The sequence below is a fragment of the Sander vitreus genome, chromosome 20 (genome assembly GCF_031162955.1).
Source record: "Sander vitreus isolate 19-12246 chromosome 20, sanVit1, whole genome shotgun sequence".
NCBI classification, from domain to species: Eukaryota; Metazoa; Chordata; class Actinopteri; order Perciformes; family Percidae; genus Sander; species Sander vitreus.
Window position 1 is genome coordinate 19,211,701 of NC_135874.1, and position 18,676 is coordinate 19,230,376.

The 18,676-nt window shown below is 43.7% G+C and overlaps 1 protein-coding gene across 4 annotated transcripts in view; it reads right to left on the reverse strand.

The window, feature by feature from the left end:
* Positions 1–18,676, reverse strand: part of tiam2a (TIAM Rac1 associated GEF 2a) — a 77,437-nt gene that overhangs the window by 38,969 nt on the left and 19,792 nt on the right. For all 4 annotated transcript variants that reach the window (XM_078277209.1, XM_078277206.1, XM_078277208.1 and 1 more), the window contains exons 2-9: positions 17,640–17,736; positions 15,613–16,782; positions 11,315–11,768; positions 10,500–10,672; positions 9,380–9,604; positions 5,137–5,322; positions 4,602–4,745; positions 879–935 (exon numbers count right to left, since the gene is read on the reverse strand). In XM_078277209.1, coding sequence (XP_078133335.1) covers positions 879–935; positions 4,602–4,745; positions 5,137–5,322; positions 9,380–9,604; positions 10,500–10,672; positions 11,315–11,768; positions 15,613–16,776 — 2,403 coding nt within the window. In that variant the 5' untranslated portion in view covers positions 16,777–16,782; positions 17,640–17,736. The remainder of the gene's footprint in view (positions 1–878; positions 936–4,601; positions 4,746–5,136; positions 5,323–9,379; positions 9,605–10,499; positions 10,673–11,314; positions 11,769–15,612; positions 16,783–17,639; positions 17,737–18,676) is intronic.

Here is an 18,676-nt window from a genome sequence, read left to right on the forward strand (position 1 = left end):
GTCGGGTTGGTGCGTCACTGGCTTTTAGACACAGCAAGGTTAGCTGTATCTACCTGATTCTAGTCTTCATAATAAGCTAAGCTTACCGGCTGCGGCTTCATGTTCAGGCAGACAATGATATTGATGTTCACAACCAACTCTCAGCAAGAAAGCGAATTAACATTTCCCAAAATATCAAATATTCGTTGAAAGGATCATTCTCATTTATTGCAACTTGAGTCTTATTTCTAAAATTTTGTCCATCATAGAAAACCCTGACCAAGAGATGTGGAAGCTTGCGGAGAGCAGGTATTGGAGCTGAAGCTTACAGCAATATTTCACACTTCCTTGATCTAGGCATGTTACCAACCCAATAACATGCAAATTCTGCAGTTCCAACGTCTGGCTGCTCAGATGGCAAGAATTCACACTCTTCAATCAGTCAACATTTTTACCATAAACTCACACTTTCAAGCGCTTCTGGTCAACACTTCAACTCAACACTCTCCATTAACTCAATTATGCCGTGAATTGGACGCCTGTCCACACCGGAGTTTAACTTGGTGTACAAATGATCTTTCTGACACCTGCAGATCAACATGAAAGGAATCTCAGCTTTGATCCTGGACGAGTAATGTACACATGTAGAAACACACACTTTCTGATCCCCGTCACACACACCCAATGTGTAAACATATCTTTACATAGCCCACTATCAAAGTCCTGGAAGACAGCAGAGGTCAAAGTAACAGCTGACATATTTCAGCCACGGTTACTTCACGCTGAAACTGATAATTCGGCTCATAAAACGGTACCGCAGGATGGCAGTGGAATTTTTGAAAGATATATCAAAGACCCACAAACCATGTAGGACAAAGTTACTGAACGCTCTGACTCACCTCAGTGCTCCTGGAAGGGAGGGCGTACGTTTGACCTCCAGCGTTGCTCTCAAAGATCTGAAACCAAGAGACAGACAGTTAGAAATACAGACAGAGGGGCACCACACTGATTGACTCATAAGCAATTAAGTGCCCAGCCACTTAGGCAACACAATATCAGACGCACACAGTGCCATTATGTAGTTAATTAAAAACTACGTGCGGCGAGTGCAGCGCTTTGATACTGCTTCCAAACAGGGTCTGTAGCCTTTGAAGGTGCAATGGCTGAAAATATGGTGTGTGTGTGTGTGTGTGTGTGTGTGTGTGTGTGTGTGTGTGTGTGTGTGTGTGTGTGTGTGTGTGTGTGTGTGTGTGTGTGTGTGTGTGTGAGTGGAGGGGGTGTGTACAGACACTGAGTGGTTTCTGTGCAGCAGAGAGATGAAAGGGGGAAACAGTCCGGTTACAGATGAGAGAGGACAAGCGCTCCCCCTCTCCATCTCCACCCCTAACTGTAGAAGTCTCTCCACTCTTGATCCATTGTATCTTCCACAACTTCTCCTCTTTAGAGCCACTCCCTGGCTTGTGATTCTAAGGCGTGTTGTGTCAGGCTAGGCCCGGTGCTGGAAGTGCCACCTCAGAGGGCTTTAACAACTCTATAATACAGCAGTGACACAAAGCCATCCGTTATGTGTGGGTGTATCTCCAGCCCTCGCTTAAACAGGCTGCAGTTATCCGGTTTTGCTGAGATACTTTCTCACTGGGCAGGAGAGGCATGATGGCATAGCAGGTAACAGAAATAGAGCATTTGGTTCTCAAAACGGGTCTAACAAAAGCTCAAAAGGTGCTTGTATTTTGCCGTGAAATTAAGTTGAAGCTGAATTTCCTGTGTAGTGTGCACATTGTTGGAAGAGACTTGCAGGCGCTATCCCCTTTTCTAAGTATCAAGATTACTTTTCTCCAAAAACAATCCCAAGATGTCTTTACAATCAGAAAAAAAAACTCTGTAGCTCCTGTTATGGTAGTAAGAACCCTCATCTGACATCTGAGCGGCGGAGTACAGTAACTCTCCCTCCAGTACATTTATAAAGTGGCTGTAAACAGTGCTGCTTCACCGTAAACGGACTAATTTTAGAAAGCTTTACCAACTCTCCCACAAATCCTCAGACCTTGCTGGCCTATTTCCCACAGCCGACTGCCGGCCAGCTCCTTACTGTATACATAGCTCTCCTAAGACGGATGAGAGATGAGAAAACGAGAGGGAAGAAGATGGGGGGGAGGGGAGCATGACTTTGGGGCAAGGTTGTGGAGCGCAGCATCGCAGTGGTAAATGCGATTCAGGCTTAGTCAACACAGATGAGTCAGTATGGAAACTGTGGGAGAAGGACGGTTAGTTAACGCTCTGATGTTTATGCTCTGAGAAACAGGAGGTTTGAGCGAGAGGACGAGGCTGAAGGGGAAAAAGGAAAGACAAATGGAGGGACAAAATGGTTACGAGAGTGAGATGAAATTCTAGGTTTGAGAGATATAAATAAGTAGGATAGAGGTAGAAAAAAAGATGGGGGTGTTTGAGTTGGAGGAAGGTGGATAAATGGAGAGCAAAAGGGAGGAAGGCATTGAAAGAAGATATCTTGAAAATCTCAGAGAAAGCAAAGTCTGAGAACCTGAGAAGGTAACAACAGATTAAGTGCACGGAGGAATGTTTGGCTCCTCAGACGGCCTCACTGTCCAAATCCTTCTCCAGCAAACACGTGTCTCGTCAGTACATGAGAGAACAGCCAAGGAGCTGATGATGTCATTTAAAATGGCCACGACTGAATTTCCAACGAGTCACAGAGAACAGAAGACTAACACTACCAAAGATCTTTCTGCAGGGCTCATACGCATTTTAACCAATACTTTTCGGCAAATTTCCATGACTATGTTGACTCAGTCAGTCAACATTATACAATAAAAATAAAAATCTGTGTTAAAGTTTACCCTCAGAGGTTTAACAATAAAATGAATGACAATTTATGTGGTTCATAGTGGGATTCGTAATATCACGCCCCGAATAGAACGTTGAGGTTAGGACGACGTGAAATACATTTATTAATCACATATTATTATGCTGTGTTAAAAAATAAATTCCATGACTTTTCCAAAACTTTCTGGGTCTTTTTACGTTTCCAAAACCTTTCCAGGCCTGGAATTTGCATTTTTTTTAATTCCATAACTTTTCCAGGTTTTTTCAAAACGTATGAACCCTGTTTCTGATAAAAAAAAAAGAAAAGAAAAGTTAAACAACACAAAAACAGCAGATGTCCAGGAAAACCCAGCACTGTGAAAATCCCTTGAAGCACTCACCAGCCATTTTCTGTTCCTGATTAGCATCTATGTACAGAAAAAAAAAAAACACCAGAAAAGCACTAAAACAAGCTTATAAGAGAAGGTGGACCTTGGGAAATAATAAAGGGAGGCCGTTTAATATTTAGCGTCTTTACACCAACCATCTGCTGGTGTCTGCGGGGCGGAGAAAAGAGTGAAGAATGCCATCTACCACATATGGCTTTCAATAATTCATGTGTGTGCTGCAGCGCCACCTCGGCCTTCTGCACTGCGAAATGTAACTGGGCCTCATTAGGCCGGCCCTGCTGGAGTTCCCCGGAAAAATAACACCACGCACTCAGACCTTGTCGTTGACAGCAAGCGCAAAACCACAAACATAAATGTCACAGAGCAGGTTGTGGGTTGAGTGAGCTAGATAAGAGCAAGCAACAGAGAACAGGGAACATTTTGTAAGCAGTCAGGTGTCAGGGCTCACCTACTGGAGAACATGATTGGCTCTCAGCTGTGCTAGCTCCAAAACAATAAGACTTCATATTGACTTCACAGCATAAAGAAATATGAAGGTAGATTGTCAAAACCAAACTCTTCCTATACTCTCGGCTAATGAATAGAGGTCTATAAAAGACGATCAAATGAGCGTTTCCTGTGGTGATTCTTAAAATAGACCACCAAAAGTGGAGGATTCTCCAGAGCCGTATCTTCAGGGTACAGAGTGGTGGATTTCTGTATCAATAAAAAACCAGCTTGCATGAGTCTAATTACTAACCTGAGAGGATTTAACCACCCCCCCCACCCCCCTTATGCACCTGGGTAAGGAATGCCCCTCTGTGTTTATGTTGATGGGAGGTGTGCGCTCAGGGGGTGATGTGAGCGTATGTGCTTCTAATTAATAAAATCTCCTTAGAGGGAAAAATATGTTTGCTGTAAGCGCTCCATGACTGTATCAATCTCTTGCTTTCTTTTATGTCAACGCAAGCGTTGTGCATGCGCGTAAACAATAAGGCAACGTGCTTTCAGGCTGGTTCATTAATGAATATGCACAATGTGTACTGAGGGTGGAAGTATCAAGACAGTTTTTCTTGGCAGTACGTCTCAAGAGACTGCATGCAGTATACGTCAACACTGTGTGCATGCATGCATACGAATTCAGCATGCTCATGTTATGCCTTTGGGTAGTTCCCCCTGCTGAATACATTAAGCGGGTGATCCTGCATTACAAATCTGCTAATCCAGACCACTTGAAGAGTTTCATTATTCTGGGATTATTAAGTGTCACTTCAAGGTCTAAGTGCAGCTGTCAGGCTCAACACTGACAAGAATACAAAAATACTGACATTAAGTAAATCATATGTAATATTTTATTACATTACCGTGTGTGTGTGTGTGTGTGTGTGTGTGTGTGTGTGTTTTCAGTAGTACCTGCGATGCAGAGGGCCTCTTGTCCCGGCCCCTCTTCGTAAGGTTGTCGAGGCCTTTAAGTGAGGAGAAAAGGCCTCTCTTGCGCTGTCTGTGATTTAGGGACAATGAGCGCCTTCTGAGTGTGGCCTCATCTCTGGAACAGATCTTGACACACACACACACACACACACACACACACACACACACACACACACACACACACACACACACACACACACACACTATCAGAACTGGAATCATTAGCTCAGCAAAAAATACCATCTAATCAGACCATCTTAATTAGTTTTTTCCCTTCAGTAATGCAGAAAGGGAGTTTTCGCTGGATGCTTTTTTTTTTTGTTTCAAATGATTAAAAGATTTTCAAGGTTACTGTTACACATCAAGTAAATTCAAACTGAAGTATCACATACAAAAAGGAATGTTAAAAAAAAAACATCCAAACAGGACACACTGCTGGTCCTTTGATTCTGTATTGTGCATTTATTTATAAATCATTCATCTTCCCTTTCTCAAGGCCTGTCCTAGGCTTCCTCACCAGACTATGGAAGGAGGAGACAGAGAAGACCCCCAGGCGCCCCAGGGTGCTTTTGGTGGGACGGCTGGCGATTGCCAGCAGGCTCTTTGGGTTGGGCAGCTCTCCACCCTGTAGACTGGCCAGGTAGCAGCGCATCCTAAACAGATCCATGTTAAACCTCTCCAGGTTCTGCTCCCACTGCTGGATCTGAAGAAAAAAAAAAAAAGATAACTTTCCAGGTTAGGTAGAGGTTCTGAATGTGAATTACCTGACCATTTTTGGGTGGTGACTGAGAAAAGAGAGCCAAGGGGAGGTAAAGGAGGGGGCAAGGAGACGGGAGAAGGAGGGGAGGCATGAAAGGAAGAGTCAAAGAGGGAGACCCAGGGTCAATCGAGTGCTTTCCATCGAGCTGCAATTACTTGCAGATGTTGGTGGAGGGTGAAGGCACAAATTGGTGGTTTGATAGAAAGGGGGGACTGCATATCTAGCAGAGGAGTCAGAGGGTGCGCAGTTAATTCTAATGCCTGTTTGTTACGCAAGTCTAGAGAGAGTGGTGATGTTGCACAGACCATCTGTTAAACCTCCATCCCGCACATGCAAACGCAGTACATACACACACTTTACGGTTTCTTTTCCCCTATCCCTGTTTGCACAATGTAAGCTATGAGAAAGGGCTTATTTTCTTGGCTGGTGACTGGTTTTAATGAGAACACTCAAGTTCAACAACCGTCTATAACTGACTTTAATAGGTCTTGTCTGCACTGTGAGTTCATTTACAATAACGCAAACACACCCTATGGCATTGTGCTATTAGGACTCATTTATGTTGATGGCATTCTTTAGAATTAGGAACAAACTGAGGAGGAATGTCAGGGTGGTGTTTTATGAACCTCTGACTTTTCAAACATCTTAAACAAAGAACTTGCACAGAAATCACCATGGGACCATACTGGGCTATGTTATGTGCTAAACCCATGAAAACGCCTATGTTCGTAGCTGTGCAGGTTGCCTTGGTAAACAAGCCTTGAGTCAATGACATTCATCCATTATTGCCATTCCAGACTTGGACCACGAGGACAACTGCTAGGAATCCACATGCTTTGGTAAAAAAAAAAAAAGCCCTTACATTTTGCCATGTCAGTTATTTAAATATTTGAAAAGGCATTAGTCCTTTGCAAACCAAGAATGGCACATATCAAATTTTATCTCTGGAAAATCAATATGGTTAAATTTTGAAATATATTAAGAACTACAAAGTCACAAAAGTTTTGGAGAGTTATGTCCTTTGGTGGAACATTTGCCCAGGTCCTATTTAAGTCAGACTATGCAACTTTTTGAAGAATAAGTGACGCATTTTTCCTTTTACCAATGAAAAGTTGAATTTGCAATAAGCAACAAAAATGCACCCTTGTTCTACTTTGGAATCCTGCAGCTACAGCCTTACTTGGTCTAGCATGACCAGCAGCTTTTGGTGGCTAATGTAAGCTAGCTAATGCTAACTTGATGACTGCTCTCTACTTGTGCTACTTTTACACTATGTTTAAGCGCTTAGCATTATCCCGTAATTGTCACTTGGGGTCAAAGTTGGCGCAGGTCAGCAAAAGTTGCAACGTTTTATTATGTAGCATACTATAATTACCAGCCATTGTTTTGAACTATAGAGATATCATAAACAGGGCTCCACACTAACTTTGTTTGCTAGGAGCACTGTAGCCCCTAACTAAAAAAGGGGGGTATAGCTAACTAGCTATCTAACACCCATGTGGGAAATATTGAGTGATAAGGGACAGATGAGCTCACGACACGCACACAAGCACTATTTTTTTTAACGAGGCAATAGTTATTTATTTAGCAGCCTAACGTTATATGTATTTTTTTCTCCCAAAAAAAGCGGTGTCCGCTTTCTGCCGTCTCTAACGTTAACGGTACCTCTTTCTCGCCCAAGTGAGGGATCGGTACCGCAGCGTGTGGCAAATGTCGGAGCTGACATTAGCATTGATGTAGGTAAAAATGCAAATTTGGGCATTTAACTGATATTCCGCACTGTTGGTGTTAAATCGCGTCCTTTTTGTCTAAGACCGAGACAACACAGAGTAAAAATGCGGTCGATTTTGTGACGAGACCGAATACTACAGCACTGCCGAGCTCATCAACACAGATCCACCGACCGGAAGTGCAGGCAAGCGGCAAAGAGAGAAGGGCTAACCTTAGGCTACGGCAAAGAATTTCTAATAAGGGAAGAAGTTCCATCAAAGCCCGTCTACGGAAAGCCGTTCCGCTCCCTATTCAGCCCCATTGTACCGAATTTGGTTGCAGTTCCACCAGAGTTCCACTGGGGGTGATCGCGGTCCAGTGCTAAATGATATGTTTAAATACCTTCCTGTCAGGTCCTGATTCTAAGTGTTACTGAACCTGAACTCAAAGACCTTGTACATAAATCCTCTGATAGTAAGTAAAAAAAAGCACATTTTTATCCTGCTATTTTTGTGTCTCATATATATATATATATATATATATATATATATATATAACTGTGTTCTGGAGGAACTGTGAATTAATGTCACTCAGTGGTTTGAAGATGACTTCAGATGGGGAAGGAGGCATTACTGAGTAAATCAGATAAGCTTCTTCCTCAAAAGCAAAGACAAATTTAGGAGAGTTGCTACTTTGGGAAAACTCATGTCTTATGTACAACATTACACAAGATCCAAGCATGCTTCTAAATTGCATGCCATCTGGATCTGTTTGTCAACAGTCAAATATCCATGTCTTTATTCAGGGATGTTCTAAAATAGTCCTGTGCATAAAATTTGATTTGACGATTCATGCTAGTGGTGCATCACTGATGAGGGCCTATATGCAGTCTATTGCTTCTTGGATCTAGAAGGCATGAATGAGTGAGACAATCAACCAACATCAGTGAAAAGCAAGGCATGTTTGGGCCCATCTAGCCTGCATGCACAACTTATTTACATTCATTTCAGAGCCATTAAGCTTTGCAGACATAAGACTTTTCTTATTTCCCCTCTTTAACATCTGCATCTCTCTCTGTAAAAGCTCTGATGCATAATAAGTCTTTCAATGCAACTCGATCGCAGTGCGTGTGTGTGCGGGGGGGGGCTGGTCTTCAAAAGAGGTCTACTGGCACTGATTTCAGTAGACATGGGTGGGGGTAGGGTAGATCAAAGTAGTGCCCTGTTGGTGCTAGACAACCCCACCGAAACCTCAAATCTATCATCAGCCTCTGGGCGCCTGTATCAGAGTCCTGTCCCATACTCCTCTGACCCTATCATTGACTCCAACCCCGTCTGTCTCTTTGTCTAATCTGAAGTGGCATATTGGCTAATTGGAAACAGACGCAAGCAGGAAGTCAGGCAGTGACATCTCCATCGGTGATTACCGAGGTGAGCTGTTCTGCTTCTATCTTGCTTGATCTTCATAATAACTCATATTTCCACTAAGGCACTTTAACTAAAGACCAAATAACTGCCCTTCCAATAAGTATCCATTTTGCTTTTCTAGAGTAGCAGCAGTCAGCACACATGGACATAAGCAGCTGATGAAACGCGAACACACGTGGCTACGCAGAGGTAGAAAAGCATAAGTAAGAGGCACTTTAAGTCAATGACCACCAGCATCACAGGTTTAAAAAAAAAAAAAAGAAAGAAAATGATTTCCCCACATTCCAAGGCAAACAGCAATTACTAGTATACATATTTGGGTTCTTGCTAAGATATAGATTATGTGCTTTTTATACCCATCAGTAATCTGCTGTATGTAGGCTATAGCACAGCGCTGGGTGCTTTGGATTCTCCCCCAGGCTGTGAGGAGGAGGAAGAGGATAATGCATGTTGAGAGCCCATTACCAGGAAACATCTGGAATCTCAATCTGATGCTCGGGGAGCGAGCTGCTCCCCTGGGCCCCTCGCGATGCGTTTGGGGACTTATGCATTTAGGCCACTTCACCCACCCACAGACAAAAATAAAGCACAGTCTTGTCACCACAGTCACAAAATCAGTCAAATTAAGTAGGGCACATCATGTGTATCGCATGTCTAAAGATCCAAATGTAGCATTACAAGAGCATGCTTAATGCCACCTGATCTATCAATGCTGTAAAGTAACCCAGCAGATTTTCTGTGAAATTTGTCCCAAGGGCATGACGTGCATAATGCAGTGTAAAATGTGACAGAGGCCTCTAATAGTCTCAGTGATGCTGCTATACATTACAGTCAATTCAACTAATGTGTCACTGTGTCCCCACCTGGTTCTCAATTGCCTTGCGGTTCTTGGGGTCACTGACCACCGTCAGCTGGAGCTCGGCCATCTTCTTCATCTTCCCATCCATGTCGATCTTCTGCAGCAGGCCGCGGACCTGGCTCCGCAGCAGGCGCACAGTATCCTCCTTCCCCTGGCGCTTGGCCAGCAGCGAAGCACTGGCAGAATGGATGGCTGTCACCCAGTTCTCCAGGTCAGTCTGGTTGCTGGCCTGGAAGGGCAAAGAGGGACAGGGAGTTCCATTTGATGAAGTAGCAAGACCAATATTCCCGTTACAAGCTGGATTCAGAGATAGCCTGATAAATCTGCTAGGATTGCCAAAAGCACTGCTTTTGTGTTATTCTACCATATATCACAATAACATCATTGGGTGGCAAGCTGGGCTTTGCTGGATCAATAAAATAACTTGATTAACGGTGTCTGTATGAGAAAGCACAGGTTATGAACTGTTGCAGAAATCAAACACACATTTTCCCTGTTAATAAGCCCTTTCATAATTAACGCTCTGTCTTGACTCATGTTCAACAGGCCATGTGAGTGGAAACAAAAGGATGAAACCCAGGCTGTCTTCATGCTACAGAGCTGATTTTCTCTCTGCTTGCCTCTGGGGCTATGTCAGCTCCACATAGAACTATTTCATTAGATGTAGGTCTGTACACCGCGACATGCTGCAGTCTGGGAAGCTTGTAATGGAGGGGGCTACACGGAAAGAGCCGACGGTAGGCATGAATTTAAAAGTGATATGTAGGTCAGTAAACACAACGGGCAAATAGGATGTACTGTCGGACCCCTTAGCTGGAAAGTTAGGGCACTTGCTTGCAAGTATCGCACATGCCAAAATTTGTCATTTCACATGCTACACTCCAGGGAAGGGAAGCTAAAAGGTGCATGTCTGATAAAATGTTACTACAACCATGTTTTGCAACTGTGCACTGCAAGATCATGCTGCATACTTCTGTTAGTTCCCTAGTCTGTCATCTGTCATCCAGGACACCATGAAACACATTCATAAGATTTATCACCGATGATTTGACTCTCCCAATTATCAGCACCAAACCTCAAAGGAACCTTCTATCAAAAGCAGTGTGTTAACCGACGCGCTTCACCTGGAAGAGGTAGACGTCTCCATACGAGTTGCTGAGGCAGAAGACATTCTCCTTTTTGGGGTGCTCGGGGACAGCCTGGACGATGCTGTCCTCGGCCAGGAGAGCATAGCGAGGTGACAGCTCCTGCTCCGGAGAACCTTTGCCATAAGTCTCGTAGAACAGCAATGTACATCCTGAAAAAGACGGAGTATACAGACAAGGAGACAGATGCAAATGTGCATGAGTAAGTAATGCAGAAAAACAAGCAAATGTACATCATCAAGCCAAGTTTCTCTAGATTGTAAACGTTTGGGTTTTTTATAGCTGTCACATAATGTTTTACAGACAAAATGTCCTTGAGAAAACATCTAACAAATGAAGGTCTGCAGGATCAGAGTACACAGACGTTTTACATACTCCCTAGAGTGTCCTTGCTTATACCTTTTAGTTTTTGTAACTTCCAGGAGGTGTTCTTCAGTAAATACTTAACGGCAGTGTCATAAAAGCAGCATGTGTACACATTGGTGAATTGAACTGAATTTTATCCATTTGGCCAGAAGCAACAGCATCATTTCCTGTAAGCTTTTAGGGTGGGAGGAAGGGACAATTACAAGTGTGATGCCGTGGTCAAGGACACGACTGGTGTTAGGAGGAAAACCCTGAGAACAAAAAAAAAGGAACCCAGCAGCTCCTCAAAACTGAATTATGGAACTAAAACTTGGATAATCCAGTTACTTGTGAATTATTTTAAAACCACAAGTCAGCACATTCTTTGACTCAATTTCAAAGTGCATAATTGTTGCTTGCACACCTCCTCCTCCCAAGTTCAAGCTCACCTTTCAGGGTCACCCAGTACTGCTTCCACTTGCGGCGAGTCACCAGCTCCAGCTTCCTGTCCTTGTGCAGAGTAATGAGGGGTTTGAAAGAAAGCCAGCCGGCTCGTCTGACCACCCCCTGCTCCTTTTCAAACAGCAGATCCAGCTGCTCCAGGGAGCCATCGGCCGACTCGCTGCTGCTTTCCCCCTCTTCAGTGCCCGTGGATGGGTCTCTCCTCTCACCACCTCCTCCTCCTCCCTGTCCAGTGCCAGTCTCCAGCTCCCTCATGAAGTTCTCATAGATATTCTGGCGGAGGGCGTCACTGGTCGTTTGGTGAATGGCTCCTGATGATTGGGCCCTGGAGGCTCTGGGGAACCAGAGGATGCTCGAGACCTGAGAGGGAGAGCTGGTGTCTGCAGTCAGGCCATCAACCCCACTATCGAAGGCATCGCTCAGGTCCTTGCACCTTGTCTCCTGATAAGGCACAAAAAGTTGAGATGAGTAAAACATGCTAGAGGTAGAAGGACAGACCATGTGGGGGGAAGATGAGATTTTTATGACAACTAAACTACTAAAAAGAGTCTAATTCAGGGGTCTTCAGCATTTTTTAGGCCAAGGACCCTTAGTTGAAAGAGAGATGGAGCGGGTACCCCCTACTACATATATTGTATAAAATTTAGTTGCATATTAAACTGGGCCTACAATAACGTGTAGGGCGGCCTAAAGCCTTTATGGTTACACTTTACTTGAAGGTCTGTCATAAACATTATAAACAAGTCATAAACATTTATGACATAACGCTTCTTTTAGTAAGTGTCATTCGGTTTTTGTCTTGACAAGTTATGGTTAGAGTTAGGGTTAGGGTTCATGACAGTGTCATGTCACTCTTATGTAGATACCTTCAAGTAAAGTGTAACTGCCTTTACACATACATTTTTATGGTGCATACAATACCCAAACTTTTAAAATAAAAATTGTTGGCATGCATGTTCATATATTTATACATCATGTTTTAATGGTGAAATGTAGCACAGTGAATCCTTAACTGAAAGCTTAACTGACTGTGGATGGCTACCTAACATATAGGCCAGTAAGCCTGTCATCAATGTTGTGTACATAAAAAAAAAAAAAGATTAATCTTTACTAATAATATGTTGGAGTCATGTGAATGTATATTTTCATACATCCTGACCCCCTGTTGAAGATCGCTGGTCTAACTGATTGGTCACATTTGGATGTATTGGGCTGGTATGGAGATTTACAAAATAGTAGAATTATTGTTCCAACCTATATTTATGCAAAACACACAACGTTCGCCCACAGATGTACACACCTCTGTATATACAGCAGAGCTCAAACTGTGTTCCTTTCAATTAGCCCCAAGGCACCGCAAAAATGCAGGATAAACTTTTGTAAAAACTCTAGTCAAACCACTCGTACCTACTTCAAAGTCTGCATTACAGTCTCTAAATCTTTTGCGAGGGCTGAGAAAGTGGGACAAATTTCCTGTGCTGGCACCTGGGAGGTTGGAACCCTTCAGGCTCAGACAATTTCACGTCATTTGAGGTCTGCTGTGGCTTCCCAACTCCCCAAATGAACACTTGATGAAATTGCACTCTTTCATACCTACTGACAACCTACATACACTTGACTAGATTGCAGCATTGATTCTGCCCCTGGCAACAGATTGGAGTGCTCTCGACATGCAGACAAAGTATATCGCGTCATGCCGGAGCTCATCCTCCGTCCTTGTTTGTTCCTGTGTCTCACTCAGCTTCGTCAATGTCTTCTCCATCCTTATTAATGCTATTTCTATTGTTGATACTTAGCAAACCATTATAATGTGCCAAAATCATCCGCAAAAGACTAGAATAGTGCTTAAAAGCATATACAAAATATTTGCTTATATGGAAAATAAATGCAAATAAATAAGGTAATGTTTTAGTGATTAGTGATCCTGTTTAGCTACAAGGCAGCAATGAACACTTTAAACCCACAGTGTTCAGTTGAGGACAGGCAGCCTTTGTTTAACCATTATGTCCACCTGTCACCATGAAACACACAGTATTTGTGTAGTACACAGTGTGTGTCTTTTCCAGCTTTCCCTTATTTTCTTTAGAAGACAAAGCCCGAATGTGCCCACCCTCTCCCAGTTCTCTTCCAGCTGCTTTTCATTACAAGCAGGTTCTTGGCCTTTGGCACCAGGGTTGCGGCGTGACCTCTAAACCCACAACAGAGCCATGGAGTTCAGGTGGAGGGGAACCAGAGCTGGAGGTGCTCCTGATTATGGCTGACTCACTGAAAGGAGGCACTGGGAACAGCCCTTGGAGATATATGCCGCGGAGGTTTGGCAGTCAACAAAATGGCCTCCGGAAAACAAAGGAAATACAGTCTGAAGACCAGGCCTTGTCAGTCACAAAGAAGGAGAACCTAAGGCATCAATCACTGATTCTTTTTTTGGTTAAATTGTCCAATTAAAATATGTCCAACTTGTTAAAATTTGTCAACAATACCTGGGTTTGACAATGGATTCTATTTTCTTTGATGAATCACATTTCTGTAAAAACTGTTTCTTTCAGAAACCTTATTTCTGAAAGACTGAAGTAAATCTGTGGGTGCTAGTATGCCCTCTTAACAGTCAAGCGCCAACACATGGCCATAGCTAACATGGTGTTATTGTAAGCAGGAGATTTAGAGGCCGACATTACTAATGTAAAGTGAAAGCTGTGCAACACTTAAAGTGAATACTGTCAGTCTAATGCAGATTTGTCACTACAGGGTGGAGTGACAGCAGCAAGGCAAAGTATCTCATATATTTCACTCAACCTTATCCGCTGTTTAAAGCACAAGGAGAAGCTCACAAATTCTTCCTCTAGCAAAGAAGAAAATGTCATCTGAATACAACAATTGTTCTATTTTGTCCTTTGGTTTGTTGTCAGAACCAACTGACTGAACACCAATCCCTATTAGCAGATTTACTCTCCAAGGACCATGGAGGGGAGCCCAGAAAGTCTGCACCACACAACAACCAGAACAACCATAAGTCATTAATTAACATTAGAGGAGGGGCGGGGTTCAATCTTTAGCTAGGATTTAGTTTCACTCGAACAGAGCCTCTCAAAAGGCTTACAGCTATTCTCTTGGCAGTGCCCAAACAGCGTTCGTAAAAACTTTTACAAGGCAAAGCTAAACGAATTAATGCAGAAACAATCGCTTCCAAGCCTCAAAGACAGAGAGGGACATGAGCTCAGGCTAAGATCCAACAAATGTTTTATATCAAATTAAAGCCATTAGGAACGTAGTGTTTGTAGGACAAAATCACATGGTTCTTTAAATCATGTGCATGAAACATGCAGACAAGCTGTGGTTATTTTCAACCTCTCCTCTGACCCTTGCCTGTACGGTACAAGTATCAATTTACTACTGGGAAAATATATCAGCCGTCTGCTCTGTGTCTCATATGCTAGTGTAGCTGTTTCTATGCACTTTTCAGCCATCAGTTAGCTTGAAAGCTTCAAAACCTTTTTAAATAGAATGCAATTCAATTGAGCTAATGACCCACACCATTCGGTTTAATCAACACCCTTGCAGCCTACATGTACATCTGACTGCAAACAAAAGAGCTAAACACATTAACATGCAACAAGTACCATACATTCAACAACTAATTACAAACAATCAGTATGCAATAATACTTCAGATGTACCCACCCAGATATAGTCATCATGAACCCTGTACATCAGCCCTGGACTTCTCTTCCTCGGAGGATCCATGTCTTACACATTGTAATAGCAAGTACCTTTAATCTTTGTTCCATCCTCACAAAAACAAACAAGACCCAGCGCTGGCTGCCTTACAAATTTAATTTTGTGCCACCCCACTGTGCCCTGTCTCCGGACAGCTGGTGTTGCGGTGCTAAGGACCAGAGGACGGCGGTAGGTTCCTGGCCATGCCAAGACCACCACTGTGGCTCGTGATCAAATAAACCTTGCCAAACAGGAAACCGTCTGTGCGTGGCTGTTACTGATGCCATCTCCTGCCTAATAAGCTGCAGCTTTAAAGACTAGTAGTGAGGCAACAACAGAAGACCACAATAAAAAGGGTGATACATGTATCTATTGTGTGCTTAAACTATGAGGGCTATAAGTTATGGGGCGACTACAAACACCACATTTTTGCAACCTATTGTTTTACATACCAGGTTGATAAGATCCCTGAACGAACCCTGTGAGTGATAAAAGGAGTGTAAATCATTAAAAAAGTGCTGAGCACAAAACTAAATCAATGTGATCCCGGAGCCCATCCTGGCCAAGCTTACCTGAGACTTCCTCTTCTTGCGGCTCAGGCTTCCTGTCCAGTCACTGAAGCGCCTGATGCGGTTTTTGATAGAGTCTTTCTTATGGAAGCTAAAATCAGGTCCAGCCTGCTCCTGGTTAGGATACTGGTCCAGATCCTCGCTCATGGTGTGAGCTTTGGGCCTGCGACAGGGCAGGGTGTATGACGAGTACTGGCAGGCCTCGGGAGATTCTTCCTCCAGTGGCACATCCAGGACTGATGCAAAAGAGGCTCTGTGTGCCGTCTGGCCTGGTGGAGGCTGTTGCAAGTGGGAGGACAGGTCCCTGGCTGTGGGAAAGGTGGCAGCCATTGTGGAGTCCTTGTAGAGGTCTGTGATGGACACAGGGGGAGACTGTTCAGTGAAGGAGTCAAGCTGGTGGCTGGGGGAGTGGACTAGTGTCCTGGTGGCAGCGCAAGGTTGGTCCTGCTCACAAAGCTCTGTGCTGGGCCCCCAGGGAGAGTCATACCAGGAGCCATCAGAGCTCAGTGAGCTTCCCTTGCTGGTCCTCGCCGTAGACGAGGTAGAGGCCGGCGGTGGACCGCTGGGATGGCTGTCCTGCCTACTACCATTTGAACCAGGCAGACTGGAAGTGGAGGCAGACTCCAGGTTGGGAGAGAACTTGAGGAGTTGTACTGGGCCAGAAGCCTCGTCCAGGAGGAGGGGATTGCCCGAGGTGTTGGTGAACTCCACCCTGAGACTGCCATCCTTCTTGATCACCACCCTTGGGCTGCTCTGTTCCTCTAAAGCCTCATGCTCATCACTGTTTCCATTCAGAGTGCTCCTATTAAGATCAGCCCCATATGGATTATCTCCGTACTCATCTGACATATGCCGCCTTCGTATACCACATCCAGGCGATCGATGCCAGCGATGCTGACTTGGGCTGCCCCTCGTCCCCTTTGAGACGTAGTCACAGTGCCTAGGGGAGTAAGGCGGGCGGCTTTTAGGAGGAGACAGACAGCCACGACCAACACACCTGGCCTTGTACCCTGAGCCCACCGGGGCACTTTTCCACCAGGTATGGGGTGACAAAGCGCCATCTTTGGCTGCGCGTAGCTTCAGTGAGTATGGCTTCGGTTTCCCAGGGAAGACAAAGCTGGTGCCTTTGGGGCCCTGGATGCTATATTGGCTCTCTGAATTTCCCATTGCTGCCTGGAGAAAATAAAAAAGGGAAACAAAACATTATGCTACTGGAAAATTCACGGTACTCACACATACGGCATATGACATGGCATGACTTAATGCCAGCTCACCACAGACATAAAATTAAATTATTACTCATAAACAATAATGACTACACTCCCATAAAACCATACCATACACACGTAATGGTTAAATTCACAGTGACTGTTTCCAAAGTAAAACAGCAGCAGGTCTAATATCTTCATTATGTCTCTTAAAGAGAATAGCTATAAGTAATTCTATCACATCTGGCCATTAATCTGTATGGTCTCTCATTTTACTACATTCTTCCATTTTTTCTATAGAAAGGTCAAGTCAGAGGAACAGGCGTTATGCTCTCATTGTTGTTTTGTGTGAAAGAGTTCAGGACAATGTGAAATCACTTCCAGGCTGTCCACAACACTCTTGCATTAGTGACGGAGAGCCGTGACCAGAAAGACATTTCATTACAGGGTTAATGCTATAACAGATAAAGTGCTGAAACACTCTTGGCAGTAAGAGACAGTGCTGCATCTGTTGCTGTCTGTGATTACATAATAGGTAAATACCTTCAACTTTCTTCAAGTCTTTGGAATAGCACACCAAGTAAGATTAAGAAAAACCTCTCCACAACATGAACACAAACCCTAGGTGAATGTGCTGTCATAAAAGAATCAGGTTTAAATAATGACCATTTGAAAGGACCAATATATTTGAAAATCCATCTCTAGTTGTTAGCTATGGTGAAAGGACAATTGACAGATTTGACTGTGTATACCAAGGACACATTTTAAATTCAATCAAGCATAATAATATTGACAAACCAGATATGTAGGCCACAGACTCACCTGTCTGAAAGTCTCTTCTCAGATTGGAACGCTTATGTGCAAGGTTCCCTCCGCCTCATTGCTCAAATAAACTCAACCCCTTTGTCGTCTGGCTCATCTGAAACACAGAGAGAGAAGTTGACTTAGTGCTCAGTCTCTTTCTACAGGACTGTAATTTACTGTAATAAGCTCCGTGTTTGAGAACAGGTGTGCCAGTTAAAGAGTAGACCTGATCCGCAGCATTTGGTAGAAGACAGTGTTTAGTAGGCAGCCATACTTGTTTCTCACTGAGACAAACAAAGCCAAGCATACAGAAACCGCATCTGAAATTTTACTTGAGATTTTCTCAAAACGTTGATCTTATTGGCAGGTTTGGAAAAAAGCTATTCAGATGCAGCCCTAAAAGTATCAAACAATGAACTTCACTCCAACCAAGTTCCCAGTAGTATCACATCAACCGAGCTTTGTACTACACAAGACAGCAGAGTACAGTAGTGCCACCCTGGCTCTACAGTATTATAATAGTTAAAAAATTCACTCCACCCCCAAAATCTCTCCTCAATTGGCCATCCAAACCAAACATTCGTAGCATTTTTCCACCTCCCCGCAAGTAAATGACGTCGTCTTTGATCGGGGTTGGGACCGTTTTTGAAAGCCGGCTACAGTTTACCCGTCTGTTTATTTTTAAACCTTGGAATCCTAGTTTGCTCCTTTTTTTTTTTTCCCACTCGTCACCGCCAAATTTGTCCAAGGGCAGGATCATAAACCAGAAACGGCTAAAGAGCAACCTTTGCAAAGGCACCAGGCATCTTCTGCGAAGCAGTGTGACTGTCTTGTGTGTGTGTGTAATATAACCCACTTACATTCATGTTGCTCACACTCCAGGAAGGCTTTCAGATAGTGTTAACTTCACTAAGCCTCGCAGCACATGTAAAGATTGTGTAAGGTTACAGTGTAAACACCCCCTGCCAAAAGCCTTAACCTTAAGGATTAAGTGATCTGCAGCATTAAGAGTTCATCTGCTCCTGCTTGAATGCACCTTGACTGTGTGGCGAGAT